General features: G+C 42.4%; 1 protein-coding gene across 3 annotated transcripts in view; it reads left to right on the forward strand.

The window, feature by feature from the left end:
- The window catches only part of lamb2 (laminin, beta 2 (laminin S)), a 56,823-nt gene that overhangs the window by 33,861 nt on the left and 8,083 nt on the right, over positions 1 to 14,879 (forward strand). For 2 of the 3 annotated variants that reach the window (XM_086214030.1, XM_086214031.1), the window contains exons 15-27: positions 42 to 200; positions 2,093 to 2,220; positions 2,349 to 2,481; positions 2,595 to 2,787; positions 2,894 to 3,037; positions 3,899 to 4,130; positions 4,879 to 5,048; positions 12,249 to 12,473; positions 12,873 to 13,090; positions 13,174 to 13,270; positions 13,802 to 13,983; positions 14,089 to 14,279; positions 14,683 to 14,867. In XM_086214030.1, the coding sequence (XP_086070156.1) occupies positions 42 to 200; positions 2,093 to 2,220; positions 2,349 to 2,481; positions 2,595 to 2,787; positions 2,894 to 3,037; positions 3,899 to 4,130; positions 4,879 to 5,048; positions 12,249 to 12,473; positions 12,873 to 13,090; positions 13,174 to 13,270; positions 13,802 to 13,983; positions 14,089 to 14,279; positions 14,683 to 14,867 (2,257 nt within the window). Of the gene's footprint in view, positions 1 to 41; positions 201 to 2,092; positions 2,221 to 2,348; positions 2,482 to 2,594; positions 2,788 to 2,893; positions 3,038 to 3,898; positions 4,131 to 4,878; positions 5,049 to 9,083; positions 9,120 to 12,248; positions 12,474 to 12,872; positions 13,091 to 13,173; positions 13,271 to 13,801; positions 13,984 to 14,088; positions 14,280 to 14,682; positions 14,868 to 14,879 lie in introns of all 3 variants that reach the window. The other variant, XM_086214032.1, reaches the window with a different exon arrangement.

A 14,879-nucleotide genomic window follows, 5' to 3' on the forward strand; every position in this document is an offset into this window, starting at 1 on the left:
TTGTCACAAAAGAATACGGTATACTATCTGTCAATCATCAGGGCTGTACGGTGGAGATCAGAGAGCATCAGCTGGGTCGCCCCGCCACATGGACTGGTATGGGGTTTGCCCGGGTTCCTGAGGGTGGCACCTTGGACTTCATCATCAGTAACATTCCTTACTCCATGGAATATGACCTTCTTATCCGCTACGAGTCACAGGTGGGTGTGTTTATCATCTATGCTGAACTTTCCGAGCATATCTCATGAGACAGGAGCACAACTGGCTCTAAATAACTAGACTTTAGTTTCTTTGAAATCGTCTCGACAAGAAGAATGCACCTCAGTTGAGTTTGTCAGATTACAATGTAGAATCTTCGCAGCCTCCCTGCAAAGTTGACTATAAAGACCAAAGACGGTGACTGTACTTGGTTTCCACTTTTTTTTAGGATATTTGTCAACTTTAAATCATATATGACAATGTTGCAGAGAGCCTTTGTGATTTATTTATCTTACAAGTGATGACACTCCCAATCAAGTGGATTTTAGTTTATTTTAGTTTAGTTTAGTTTAGATAAATTTGCACATAAAATGGCAGTGCAAGGAGGGGAAAAGAAGCTTGGGGGTTTCCGCCAAGTTTCCCTCACATCAAAAGCGAAACTCCAAACATGATCAGATCAAATCAAAACTTCAATTAAACAAACAAAAAAAACACAGTAAAACCAAAATTTACCAAAAAAAGTTAAAATTTCTAATTTAAATCTGAATGTTTGCATGATGCTCAGTATCAGAGTGTGGATGGGTGCACGTTTTTTCTGTCGGAAACTGATGGACATTCTGTTTTTGTTCTTCCGCACCGATGTCAGAATCTTGCTAAAGAGACATCTCTGGGACACGAATGTCTGCTGGGACTTTTGGATGAACTGAAAATTTTTTGGTCCAAAGATCAAGGTCCCCTCAAATGAAGAGGGCATCTCAGGAACGCCTGAGGGGAGGTGGCACGTATTGCAGAGGCGCTCAGCGTTGTTGCTGCGAGCTGAGGCCTTGTGTTACTATAATCCTGCCCTACGATTAGAATGAACTGTGATTATTTCTGGTGATGACTGACAGGTCTTCATCTTCATTAGCAAAACTGTGACCACGTGACCTTGCGCTTTCATGTCATCCTACATGTTTAAGCCACATTTCACACCACAAACAAATTAGATTTCTGCATCGAGGACTAATGGAAATGCCTCCACGTATTTGGTCTTTTGTTTTTCAGTGAATTACACTGTTGAAATTTTTTGTTTGATGTTCTTTATTTAGCGAGGCTACCTGGATGTTGCGTTCACATGCTGTCTTGTAGATAACAAACCCCAGCAACAAAGAAGCTCCAGACATACAGATCGGGTTTTCTGAGGTGGTCTGTTCTACCTGCTCTTGTTAATGATTTATCTCTGAAACACCACCAGAGAAATTGCTTCAAATTGCCACAAACATCCACTGGGACTCAAGAATGAACAGAAAATATTTTAATTGTCAAAGGTGACAGTGACAGATGCCAACTCTGCCTCTACAGTATGACTATCCATCCATCCATCCATCCATCCATCCATCCATTTTCTTCCGCTTATCCTGTTAAGGGTTGCAGGGGGGCTGGAGCCTATCCCAGCAGCCCTCAGGTGAGAGGCAGGGTTCACCCTGGACAGGTCACCAGTCCATCACAGGGCCAACACATAGAGACAGACAACCATTCACACTCACAATCACACCTACGGTCAATTCAGAGTATCAATCAGCCTCGTCCCCTCTTGATGTCTTTGGACTGTGGGAGGAAGCTGGAGTACCAGAGAGAACCCACAGGAACAGGGAGAACATGGAGACTCACACAGAAAGATCCCGTGCTGGTGCGGGGACTTGAACCAGAACCTTCTTGCTGTGAGGCGACAGTGCTAACCACTGCACCACTGTGGTGCACAATATGCCTAATTTTCCCTAAAAATGATTTACAACAACCACCAAAGTAGGCAAGCTAAGCCTGACCTGGACCCGGAGGTAAATTCTAACATATGTTGGGAACCTGGCATGACCTGGACTTGAATGAAAGTCTAATCAGCATGTGTTCAAAATAGATGCCCAGGGACTGGGAGGAGGTGCGAGTGACAGTCATCCGTCCAGGCCCTATTCCAACCAGTAGCCCCTGCGGAAACACCATCCCGGACGATGACAGACTCACGCTCTCCCTGCCGGCTGCAGCCAGGTTTGTAGCTCTAAACACACACCACACACACACACACACACACACACACACACACACACACACACACACACACACTGGACACACAATACACACCTGAGTGCTGAATGTCAGGACTGTGTTTCCTCCAGGTTTGTGGTCCCTCCTCAGCCTGTGTGTCTAGAGAGAGGCGTGACTTACACCCTCCGCTTTGAGTTCACACGCTATCAAGATGCCAATCTAATCCTCAACGGAGCTGCCAATGCTTTCCTGCTTGTGGACTCTGTGAGATGAATTCCAATCCCTTAAAATCTGTATTCTTTTCCTTTAAAATTGTATTTTTCATTCCGCTTAATGACACCCGCCTCTCTTTTACGTCTTGAATCCTTACTCTCCAGATCTCCTTGATGCCGCGCCACTCTTCCATTGAGATGTTCAATGCAGGAGATGTGGCTTCTAACAACAGGAAGCAGACTTATGAGCGGTACCGCTGTCATGAAGGGGCAAAGAGTGTGACCCGCCCACTCATGAGTGACACCTGTGCTAAGTTAATCAGCAGCATGTCAGCTATCATAAATGATGGAGCTTTACGTGAGTACAAACATATTTATTGAGTAATTTATGTGTGGAACACTTTTGTCATTTTTGGGCATTGCTCCATCTGTGTTATCTCACAACAGCTGATTTCTCTCTCCAGCTTGTCACTGTGACCCCCAGGGCTCGATCAGCTCTATGTGCGATGTCCGCGGGGGCCAATGTCGCTGCAGGCTCAACGTGATTGGCCGACGCTGTGACCAGTGTGCTCCCGGAACATACGGTTTTGGACCCTCTGGCTGCATCGGTGAGATACAATGTTAAAACCTCTTGCACCATTTAGATCCAGACATGTTTTGGGGGTCTATTTTGTAACTTTATAGTTTCCATAACCAACTTTCCCTCCCAAGGACTCATGAAGCATAACTTGAAAGTAACAAAGGACAATTATTTCATTATTTTTCACAAGTCTGTACTTCAAATGGCTTTTTTTCAGACAACTTTATACTTTTCCCCCTGCATTTGAACGCAATTATCTGTGCTTTCTGCTCCTTACATAATTAAATCAAGTTTGTTACTTGAGTTTCGAGAGATTTGTTTCAGGGGACTTGTGACTATATAAGTACAAGGAGATGTCTGCCAAATAATATATAACTGACGTAAAAAAGACCACGGGTGAGTTTGGGACGCTTGGCCAAGGAGAAATTGTGTGTAGTGTTGTGAAGGGTATTTGAAAAATCAGTAACCTGTATAGGTTTTACATGATTTTATACTTTTGAGTACATTTAAGAGCCAGTACTTTTGACTTTGACTTCACCTACTTGATTAATGAATGTGTGTACTTTTGCCACCTCTCTCTGTGAAGTATTTTCTGCGATACAAGAGCTAATAAAGCCGTTAAGTCATAGATTTACACCTCATTTTATACATTATTCTGTATGTATGTAAAACACGATATACTGTGTTATACTCTGAACTTTGATGTGAGCACCTTCAGCACAATACCTTTAAGTCGTCATCTACTGTGCTTCTGGCGCCCTCTGCTGTCTGTTGTAATAAAATTCCAAATCCCTTTAATGAAATATATGCATTACCTATCTCTTTCCATCCCCCCCTCTCTGCCCTCTTCTCCATCCTACACTCCCCTGCTCATCCTTGCTCTGTCCAGCCTGTGGTTGCAGCCTGGAGGGCTCTGTGACTCGGCTCTGTGACAAGTTCACAGGTCAGTGCCAGTGCCGCCCTGGAGCTTTTGGTCTGCAGTGCGACCGATGCCAGTCAGGTCACTGGGGCTTCCCCAGCTGCCGACCCTGCCAGTGTAACAACCACGCTGAGGAGTGTGACCAGAGGACCGGAGCCTGTATTAACTGCAGGGACAACACTGGAGGAGACAAGTGTGACAGGTGATGTCTCAGCCTGCCTGAGCTGTGCCAGTTTATAAATAGAATAACAGCTTTAAAGGCTTTGGAGGATAAAAGTTAGTTGTGTTGATGGAAAAATACATTCCTCTGTCTATTTTCACGTCTGAGTGGCTTTTCAACTTTGTTAGTCGCTGTGAAAACCCCTCTCCTCACTACTTTAAAAACAAATCCTCAGATCACATTTCTTCTAAACTAATTTTTTTGGTCTTATAATCAAAACCTGGCATGGAATCCAGGCTTGTGCCCACAACATTCTTATACTGGATGCATTTTTTTTTTTTAGAGACACGCTTGTGCGATAACAGGAAATGAGAGAGAGAGCGAGAGTGAGAGAGAGATGGGGAATGACATGCGGCTAAGATCTCCTGCCAGCTGTCAATCTAGCATGTTCTAAGTTGTACACTTGCTCTTTTGTTCAATAAAAACACTGGGAGTGTGTCTGACTGCATGCTTCACAACTGCAGCCCCACAGTGACACCTTGTGTATGGTTGTGCTACTGTAAATATCACTGTCCTCATGTGGTATTTGTGCCAAATTACAGTTCTCAGCTCTTACAACTGCACAAGATAACGTTAAACTAGAAATCAAAATAGTATTTTGTGAAATGGTGTACATTCCTGTGTTATTACATTTGTGTAGTTTGTGGAGTACTCCTCATGTTTATCGCCTCGTCAGACTTTGCAGTGTCACTCTTCTGTTTCCTTTTATAAACTCTGGTCATTTCTGTAGGTGTGCCAACGGTTACTATGGTAATCCGATCCTGGGTATAGTATCCGGTGGTCAGTGTCGTCCCTGCCCGTGTCCAGAGGGCCCAAACAGTGGACGCCATTTTGCTGCATCTTGTTACCAAGACAACCGCAACCAGCAGATTATCTGCAATTGTAACCAGGGTTACACAGGTAAACTTCATATTTCTCCTACCTGTTCCATTGGTCCTTAACTCCTTCTGTCTGGCTTTCTGTTGTGCCTGCTGCTCTTCATCCTCTCCAAGTGATGAAGTGTTCAGATGTGCACGTCTCCGTGGATACAGTCAATTACTATGTTTACATGGACATAGCTAATATACACCTGACCAATGCAATATGATGCTGCCATGTAAATAGCATTTTCTAGCCTTAATCAGACTAAAGTAAACCAGTATCACGTTAAGACATTCCAATTTTAGTTGCTTATTTATTTATTATTTAGACATTTTTACACTTTTATCACACTATGAAGTGCGAAAGGAGTTTAGCTGCAGCATTGTTATGACACATAAGACAGTCAAACCGCTCAGTTAGTGTTCCACATTCAGCTGTGGCACAGTTTTCTGCACAGTTAGCAGGTAAACACTCCGACTGTGACCGTCGCAACATGGCAGGTAATGCTTCAGGTAAAATTGTGGAAACCCTAACATAGAACAAAGGCAGTAGGGATGTAATATGGGCGGGCCTTCAGTTAAAAGTCAGATTTTGGTTTGTAGCATGGAAATGGGAATAAGGATAGATATTCTTTTAAAAATTCATGTGAACACCTCAATTTGAATATTGCCTTGTTTAGAAGAAGGTTATGAGTTGAATTATTGTTATCCATGTAAATGTAGCAAATGTCTCCCAGAAATCGATTCTTTAATATTTATTTTCTGCAGAAGACGTAAGAATCCAAACATGACCTTCTGAACAGACAGCACACCTGAACAGTGTCATGATACACATGATTTCAGACTTCAGTCATAAAACGCTGCATGAAGTGTGTCAGCCGTAAGCATTTGTTTGGAATCAATGAAGCGTTCGTTGAGCTTTGATGTGTTTTATTAAGCCAAAATAGAAATGTTCATTTTATGAAGTCATCTTGTGCATTAATGGAGTCTTGCTTATAGGAGACTGGAGTTTTATCAAGAGAAGAGCTGATCTTACATGTGTAAAGCCTCAAGCTATAAAAAATGTAAAAAGAACTGATGAGATGGTACAAAGGGAGTCAAGTGGTCACTAAGATTATGAGGCATCATCATGGAATCATAAATACCTTTAATTTGAAAAAAATTATGTATCCAGAGAATGTCCCTAATGGCTTTGTGTACCCCTGACATTTTCAAAAACTAAGAGCTCCTGTCTTCCCCGGGATGTAAAATAATGACCGTGGATCTTAAACCATGTACCGATACTTTACTCACCAAGACAGTGGATTACAACCAAATAACTCTGCGTACACCAATCTCTCCTTGAGCTGGGTTCCAAATTGCAGTGCAGAGCAGAGTACACAGTCAAACTTAAGTACTCGCAACTGACCAATAGCAGTCCCGCGCTATTGCTAACTGCTAACACTGAAGTATAGAGCAAAGAAGAAAAAAAAGAAAAAGAATTTTCACCAACCTGAGGTGAAATAATTTTTCCATCTATGTTGTACATCCTCTCTTCAAAATAAAACTACCATTCTTGATCAGACCATCTTTGTTCTGTCATTTAACAATAGGGATTTGATTTGAACAACAACCAAAAGTATGTTTATTTTATATTATGAATAGCTTCTTCCAAAACATCATTGTAATTTACTAACAGGTGTTTTTTTTTGGGGGGGGGGGGGATTAACTGACGTTTTAGGAATCTACTTGGTTCTCATCTGAACTTTGGTCAAATTTTTAAAAGTTGCATATCAATTTCAGAGGCACAGGTGCTGTCTGAGAGATGCAATGGGCAATTGGGAAGATACAGTAAACTCAAACTCACAATACACAACCAAGAGATCTTGAATTCTCATAAAATCCAGTTGGAACACACCAGAAACTCAATATGATGTTAAATAGAATGAGTTGGATTTTCCTAGGAGATTCTGAACATTGCGTTTGTATTTAGTGCAACTGACAACATGTTAGCATGCTAACTCGCCATTAGGAAGAATGGTAAACATAGTATCTCCTAAAATAGCATGGAGGTTTTTTAGCTTGAAGTGATCCTGAACCCAAAATAGTATTTTGCGTTTACAGTTGTCACTAAAAGGTGTCTTGAGCTCATGGAGATGCTTTTCCTTCTGCGTCACTTCTTTGTGACTCAAGACTGCAAAGACAGCTAGCCAAGTATATTTAGCTTCAAGCTAATGGTGATTGGTGGCTGACAACAACACAACAGTCCAAAATTAAGTAGTTTGTGTGAGCTCGAGACACCTATTTGTGAATGCTTAAAAGGCAAAATATAATTATTGAGTGAAGTTTCACTTTAAAGCTCTGTTGTGCTGGAACTGCAGCCGGCTTAGTGAATCTCCCGCTATGATTTACTCAGGTTTGCAGCGGGCAGTTTACTACTGATTGCGCCATTTCATAATGAAAAAGCAGTTATCAGAAGTTATTTGAACATATCACACCTCAAATTTGAGAGAATGTCACTTTTCACTGCCTTTCTTTAGGTTGTGGTGCATCCTGAATGTTGAGGACAGTAGTATTATGTTTGTTTGACACACCCCCCCCCCCCCCCCCCCCCCCCCCCATCGAGAGCCTGTGCGCCGTTCTTGATAGATTACCATGATCGCTGGTTCCTTATGTTCCTAAGTTCCAGGTCTCTGGTCTTTCGTGGGGCTCACCTATAGAGACAGACAACCATTCACACTCAAAGTCACACCTCAGAGTCTCCAGTTAATCGAGCATGTTTTTTGGGCTGTGGGAGTAAGCTGGAATACCTGGAGAGAACCCAGGCAGACACATGCAAATTCCATGCAGAAAGGCCAACAGCCAGGGGGTGGATTAGAATCTAGAAGCTTCTTGCTGAGAGGTGACGTTGTTAACCGGCCCATGCAAAATTTTGGTATATATATCAAGAATAAATGTGGCTCTCAGAAATCTGGCATTAGTCACATTTGATTGACGTGCCATGACATTTATTACATTATGTTTTCTGTTAGTGTCTGTTGAATCCTTGTATTTTTACAGTAAAACCACATACTGACTAATAGCTACTCTTAAATGATATTTATTCCCAGTATGAAGATCAGACTTCAGACCTGGTAAATGTCTCCATGGACGAACAGGAAATTCTGTCCTGACGTTTAGTAACTGAAGTTTTCAGTGTTTTATTGTGTTTTCATGAGGTTCCCCATTGAGTCTGACACAAATAACCCTCTTCCATTTACAGTTACCGGCTTCTTGAATCAGCTCCACGGGGGGTTCATAGAACCTTGGTGCTATCTAGGGAACCAGATCAAACACATACGGCTATCGTTCATTTCTGTCTGGCAAGCAGAATTTTAAAGCCTTGCTTCATCCAAAAAAATGTATTTTGCTTCTCAAGTACTCACAAATAGATGTCTGGAGCTCATGAAGACGTTTTTTTCAACACTTCATCGCTTGTTTGTGACTCCAGAATGCAAAAAGAGCCAGCAAAGCATATTTAGCTTGAGGCGAATGGTGACTAATGGGAACCGATAGCAAACAACAGAAAAACTGTCCCAAAATGTCTGTTCATAAACTTCCAATCCCATCATCTGGTATAGTCCATGACATCATTATTAAACAAAATGGCAAGTAATCCTCAACTCACAAGCACAAACGCGTTGGTTCAACTGAACGCGCCAGCTGGTCACGCTCGGCCTCACCGTGAACAAACACCGAGGCATTATAGTTAGCTTCTTAGCTGTCTCTCTCCGCATCCTGGAGTCAAAGGAGTGAAACAGCAATGAGAAACATCACTTGGTGATCAAGAAACCTGTTTTTGAGTACTTGAAAAGCAAACGATTTTTTGGGGTTAAGTATCACTTTTAAGTTTGGTATAGTTTGAAATTTGGTGCATGGTGGAAAAGGGGTAGGTGGGGTATATTTTTCCTCCTGAGCAGCTTTGAAACGGACTAAAACTCCAATCTTCTAGCTTGCATGATAAGCCAAATGATGTAAGTGGTTACGAAGAATGTTTCTCATTTGGCTCTGGTAGTAACCTGTGTCATTTCCTCCCTCCCCTGTATTACTGGCACAGGAATTGTTAAACGCTCCGGTGTGACCATTTTTAAGCGTGAGTAATGATGGTTGATCCCCCCCCACCACCGCCATTCCTTCCCTTTTAGTTTCCCTTCATATCCCACCACCCGTACCCTCCACTCTAGCCCTCCTACCCATGCATGGCTTCAGCACCCCTCCCACCTACGGTGCTGCGCCACAGTGCAACCCGTCCCATGTGTGAGACCTGGCTTAAAAAAAAAAAAAAAAATCGAACAATGTCCTTGCTTTCTGTGTTTGCCTGTGTTTCGCACTAATGTACCAGTTAATTTCCCCTCCAATTAGCTGACCACAACCCTCTCTGAGGCTCAGCGTGACATGGATAAAGTTCCAAATTTGAACCGGGTCAGTTTAGATGTTTCCTTTTCAAGGATCTGACCCAGAGGCAATATTTATTCTCGGCTGATTGTATCGAACAGTATGGTTTTTAAAGCTTCAGCTTGGCTTTTCAAGTGGAATCACTGTGACCTTGGAATAACAATAATTCGGAATGGTATAGGATCTGGCCGCCTCACTGCCCTCTTCTGACTGCCAGTCCCACAAACCTGGTGATTGAACTTGTCTAAAATACTCAAATTAAACAAGTTCCGATAATTAACAGCAGCTCTCCTCTAAAAGATGCTGGCATTAGATGTGGTGCCCAGGAACTGAAAACTCTGCTGGGAGGCTAGAATAACCTTTAAGAACTTCTCAGTGTTTGTGCGCACAGTTTGGCTTTAACATCATTGAAAAAACATATAAAAAATTGGCTGTCCAAATTTCTGATTCAAAAGTAGAAATGTATTCAAAAAAGGGAATTAGCAGGTACGCATTTTTCAGCAATAATCATTCAAAAATCAGAAAACCATTCAAGAACAACAAATTTATTAAAAAAAAGTGTCTATATTGAACAAGAGAGAGAGAAAAGTTCACACCTGTGCACTTGATGTTATCCCTTCCGATCGACCCAATCGATACCTGTCCAGCAGTCTTTCCTTGTTGCTCTCATATCCTTGAGGGGGCAGGTAGACTTAACCAAAAAGGCCAAACTGCGGAAACTGAAGAAAAAAAAAGTACTTTCACTCTACATCTGTCGATGAGCTGTTCTTTAAAAGATGAATTCTTCTGGCTTGAAAGCAGGAGTGCCTTGCCGCTGACTCAGACCTCCAACCAGCATGAGCTTAGAATTTAACTTTCCGGATGTCTTCTCCACCAAAGTCAATTTTCTACCCTGAAAATCAACTCGCTGGGAAAGACAGAGGTTTTATACGTTTTTTTGCAATTCTAAACATGGAAGATTTTTTTCACTGGAGGCCTTTCACACATTCCTGAATACGGAGGTTGCATCGTTGACTCTTAGGTTTCAGAGATCAGTCGGTACTTTTTATATACCAGTAGGTTGTCTTCCTACTCTTCTGTTGACATACAGTGCTTTCTCTCTCTTACTTTCTGTCCCGGCCCATTCCAAGTACTGCATGTCATTAGTCGTTTGCATGCATCATTGTGCCAACGGCCTGAGTCGACACAAGATGTGAATGACCTCATCGTGTCTGAGGCTTTTGGTACGGCCTAATTTTTCTTCATTTTTGGCCTCCTTGACCTTTAAATTCTCTTTACAAGACACTTAAAGTCAGCAGCCGCGTCCTTCACTTGGTACATCAATAGCATTCCTTTTCTGTGTTTGTGTTGTTAAAAGTTCCTTATCTTGGGTTTTCTTCATCATTGGCAGGCTTTGGCTTGACCGTGATGGTACAGTGTGTCAAAGTTCCCGTAATATTGTGAAAATAAGCACAAAAATATGAAACTTGGTACATATGAGAAAATTTCCACTATTCATGTGTTTTTCAAGCCTGCATATTGACTGAATTTTCATCACATGACAGTTGGTTTCAGCCAAGTTGCTTATGGCCTCTTGGAATTTTATGATTTTAAAGGATGTGTTTTGTCCAAACAGTTCCTTTTATGGGAAGTTTTTGAATTTTGGAGCAAGTGCTTTTTATTCGATATCGTGTGTTTGTGGTTTTTAGGGATCAGGGGATGAAACTTGGAAGTGAGGCTGATTTTAATTTGAATTATTTTCTCGAGCTACTGCTAAAATTGTGACAGCGTCCCCTCTAAATGAAAATGTACACATTTGGAAAAGAGTGAGTGACGATGAAGGGGCACCTGAGCTCATCTCAGAGAATGTGAGGACATATATGTTAGACTAATGAGATTTTACTAATGAGACCTGGTTAACCAAAACCATGAAGTGGTGATACTAGTAACTAAGCTAATTATTTGACTAACATCTTTCTTTTAATGGAAATGTCTACAGACAACATCTTAGCACTAGCCTAGCAGAGATCCAGTCCTTCGAGGATGAGCTTACAATGGCTTTCAATACATAATGATGAGTCTCCTGCTGACAGACGTCTCACGGACATCGACATCTCTTGTTTCCAAAGTAGGAAAGTGGAAAGGCGCTTAGAGACCGCAGACCTCCCCCAAAACCAATGAAATGTTTTTTTTTAAAGTTTCCTGCTATGTTGAAAGTGCCCACCCCAAACTTTAAAGCTATCAATTTCCCAAAAGTGTATTTTGCCTTTAGAATACTCACAAATAGGTTCCCTGAGCTCAAGAGGACAGGTTTTTCCTCCTGAATGCAGACAGAACCAGTCACATATATTTAGCTTGAAGCTAATCTACAGCAACATCACACCAAAACTGCCCAAATGGCCATTTACAAAGTTTCAAATTCGTCATCCAGAATAATCCACGCTTTCTGAGCCTGGTGCGTGACCGGGTGGTTTTGGTCAGTTGCCATTTGCTTCAAGTTAAATATGTATGTGGCTGGCTCTTTCTGCATTCAAGGGTTACAAAGAAGTGATGCAAGAGCGAAATAAACACTTTGGTGAGCTCAAGGCACCTATTTATGAGTACTTGGAGGGTAAAGTAACACTTGAATGACTCCACTCCTCCCCCAAGTTTGATGAAATTCAGCCTGGTGAGTTCAGCTCATCCTGCTGGCTGACAAACAAACCAGCAGATATCCTGTAGACTCCGAGCACATCAGCCATGCTTACCGAGCAAAATGAAAATTAAAGTAGTAATGCAATTATCATATCTGTCATCTCTAATGCCTCTCTTGTCTCTTGTCTGTTCACTGTCTTTTGTTGAAATGTAGGTGCCCGCTGTGAGGAATGTGCTCCAGGTTACTATGGCAACCCCTCTCAGCCAGGAGGACGCTGTCGGCCGTGCCAGTGCAACAACAACATCGACATGTCCGACATGGATTCGTGTGACAGGCAGACTGGAGAATGCAGGAAATGCCTTTACAACACGGAGGGCCCAGGCTGTGGCATCTGCAAAAGCGGCTATTTCGGAGACGCTGCTCATCGAAACTGTAGGAGTGAGTGACATCTTAATTGAAAAGAGGAAAGCGTAGAGTCAAAATAAAGTAGATTTGAAAACAGTGCAATTGTATGGCATTCACCTTGGGGGAAAAAAATCACCATACCAAATTAATGAGATATGATTAATATGGGGGAAGAAATAGGCCTTGCTTTTCTGAATTTGAAAAATCTGCTGATTTTTTTTAATCTCAGAAAAAGCAGGGTGCACTTTTGTCCATGATAACTTCGTATCAAAAATTAAGTAAAACAATGCAGAAATGCTTTTTTCCATGGAAAAACGTGTCTCGTTAATTCAGAAAAAGTGAGATTATTTTTCAAGCGTGAATGCAACACATTTTCATAGAAAACAGAACGGGGTGATGACTTTTAAAAAAAAAAAAACAAAACTCTTTCAGAATGCGTATGTAACTTCCTGGGTACTGAGCGCAGCCAGTGTATGGAGCGTGAGGACTGTGTGTGCCAACGAGCCACAGGCCAGTGCCAGTGCCTACCAAACGTCATAGGTCGGACATGTGATCACTGCGCCCCCAGCCACTGGAACCTGGCCAGCGGAAACGGCTGTGAACTTTGTGGCTGTGACCCCAACAACTCTGTCACCTCCTCCTGTAATGAGGTCTGAGACATTTAGAGCAGAACTCTTTTTCAAAGTGTGACTTATTGACTCTAATGACTCTTTTTCTACTTTCTGTCATTTAGTTTACTGGCCAGTGTCAGTGTCGTGATGGGTTTGGAGGGAAGACCTGCACAGACTGTCAGGAGAACTACTGGGGAGACCCCAGGATTCAGTGCAGAGGTAGAAACATGAAGGAAAAAGGACTTTATACAAAACTGAGGTGTTCTTAATGCTGCAGAAGTGTGATGTGCTGCACACCAGACCACAAATCTCTGCGAATTCAGTACAGAAACAAAATGGATTCATATTTAATGAAGTTTGGCTGGCACTCTTATTGAGCACCTACTAAAATCTGAGAAAGACCATTTCACATCAGAGATGTTGGAGTCAGCTTTACGCAGGTGTCCATCTTGAGATTGAGAGGCCGATCTGAAAGACCGTTAAAACCAACAAAATATTATCATCCATAGACACAATGCTGTGTGGACGTTAGTATTTGAAAGATATACCTCACCCAAAAAGTCTGTTTGGCGTCTCAAGTACTCCCAAAAAGGTGCTGTTATATTATTTATTCGTAAATCCTAATTCATTTACAGTAAATAGGATATTCAGATACCAACCAGGGAAACAACAGGACCAGAGCAGGAACCCAGTTCAGAAGCAGCAGGTTTTTTTTCCATATTCACTCCATTCCCTTTCTTCTCCTGTCAGCTTGTGACTGTGACTGGCGGGGCATTGAGACGTCTCAGTGCAATCGGCTGACGGGCCACTGCGTCTGCCAGCAGGGGGTGTCAGGTGTTCGTTGTGATCAGTGTGCCAGAGGCTTCTCTGGCCAGTTCCCCAACTGCCAGCCCTGTCACCAGTGCTTCGGGGACTGGGATCGCATAGTGCAGGTGCAGTTCCACCCAGAGGATGATCTTGCCTTCAGTCTGGAGATGCATAATACCGGTTCACTGCTGAATAAAGACACAATCATAATCTTTCTGTCTCCTCAACAGGATCTGGCAGTGCGCACTAAGAGTCTGGCAGAGCGAGCTCATGAGATTCAGACCACTGGGCTTACTGGGCCTTATGAGAAGTCCTTCAGAGAGCTAGAGGAGAAACTGGCACAAGCTCAGGGCATCGTCAACACACGCAACGCAACTGCTACAGCCGTCGCTACTCTTATGGAGCTTATTGAAGATCTTAGGTCCTGATGCATTCTATCACTTTTCAACAGTTTCTGTGTAAAAATGTCCATCTCAGGCTTTTTACTCTCTCTCATTTCTGATAGTTTATTCACCAGCTCTGGTTGCTGAGCTAAACCTCTTGAATATTTCACATATTTCTAATCTGTCAGTCTTCATTCCTGCCGGTAGTCACTTCAGTTGTGTTCCTGATAGTTAATCTTATCTTATTCATTCAATTTCACCAGTCATCACAGCTGAATTTCATTGAGTTATGCTGCATGGTTGCAGGTTGTCACATGTTTGCACAGCTGTCAGTACCATACAAAGATATTTTAAATCTCATGACTAGTAAGAAAATGTATTTTGAAGCAAAACAAGATTATGATTAACAGCCTCCATCAATTGCTTTGTCTTGTTCCGTAGAGCTCAGATCGGGGAGACCACCGACACACTGAACCGCCTGGAGGGAGACCTTACCATTGTCCAGGACAGCAACTCTGAGGCCAGCAAGGAACTCAGTGCTCTGGAGAGAGAGGCTAAAGAGCTAAATCTCACTTCAGAGCAGCTACATCGCCAACTGGATATCTTAAAGAACTCCAACTTCCTAGGTGAGGCAAAGA

The sequence above is a fragment of the Aulostomus chinensis genome, chromosome 9, assembly GCF_037954235.1.
Source record: "Aulostomus chinensis isolate RoL2024-O1b breed Wild chromosome 9, RoL_Achi_v1.0, whole genome shotgun sequence".
In the NCBI taxonomy this organism is placed as follows: domain Eukaryota; kingdom Metazoa; phylum Chordata; class Actinopteri; order Syngnathiformes; family Aulostomidae; genus Aulostomus; species Aulostomus chinensis.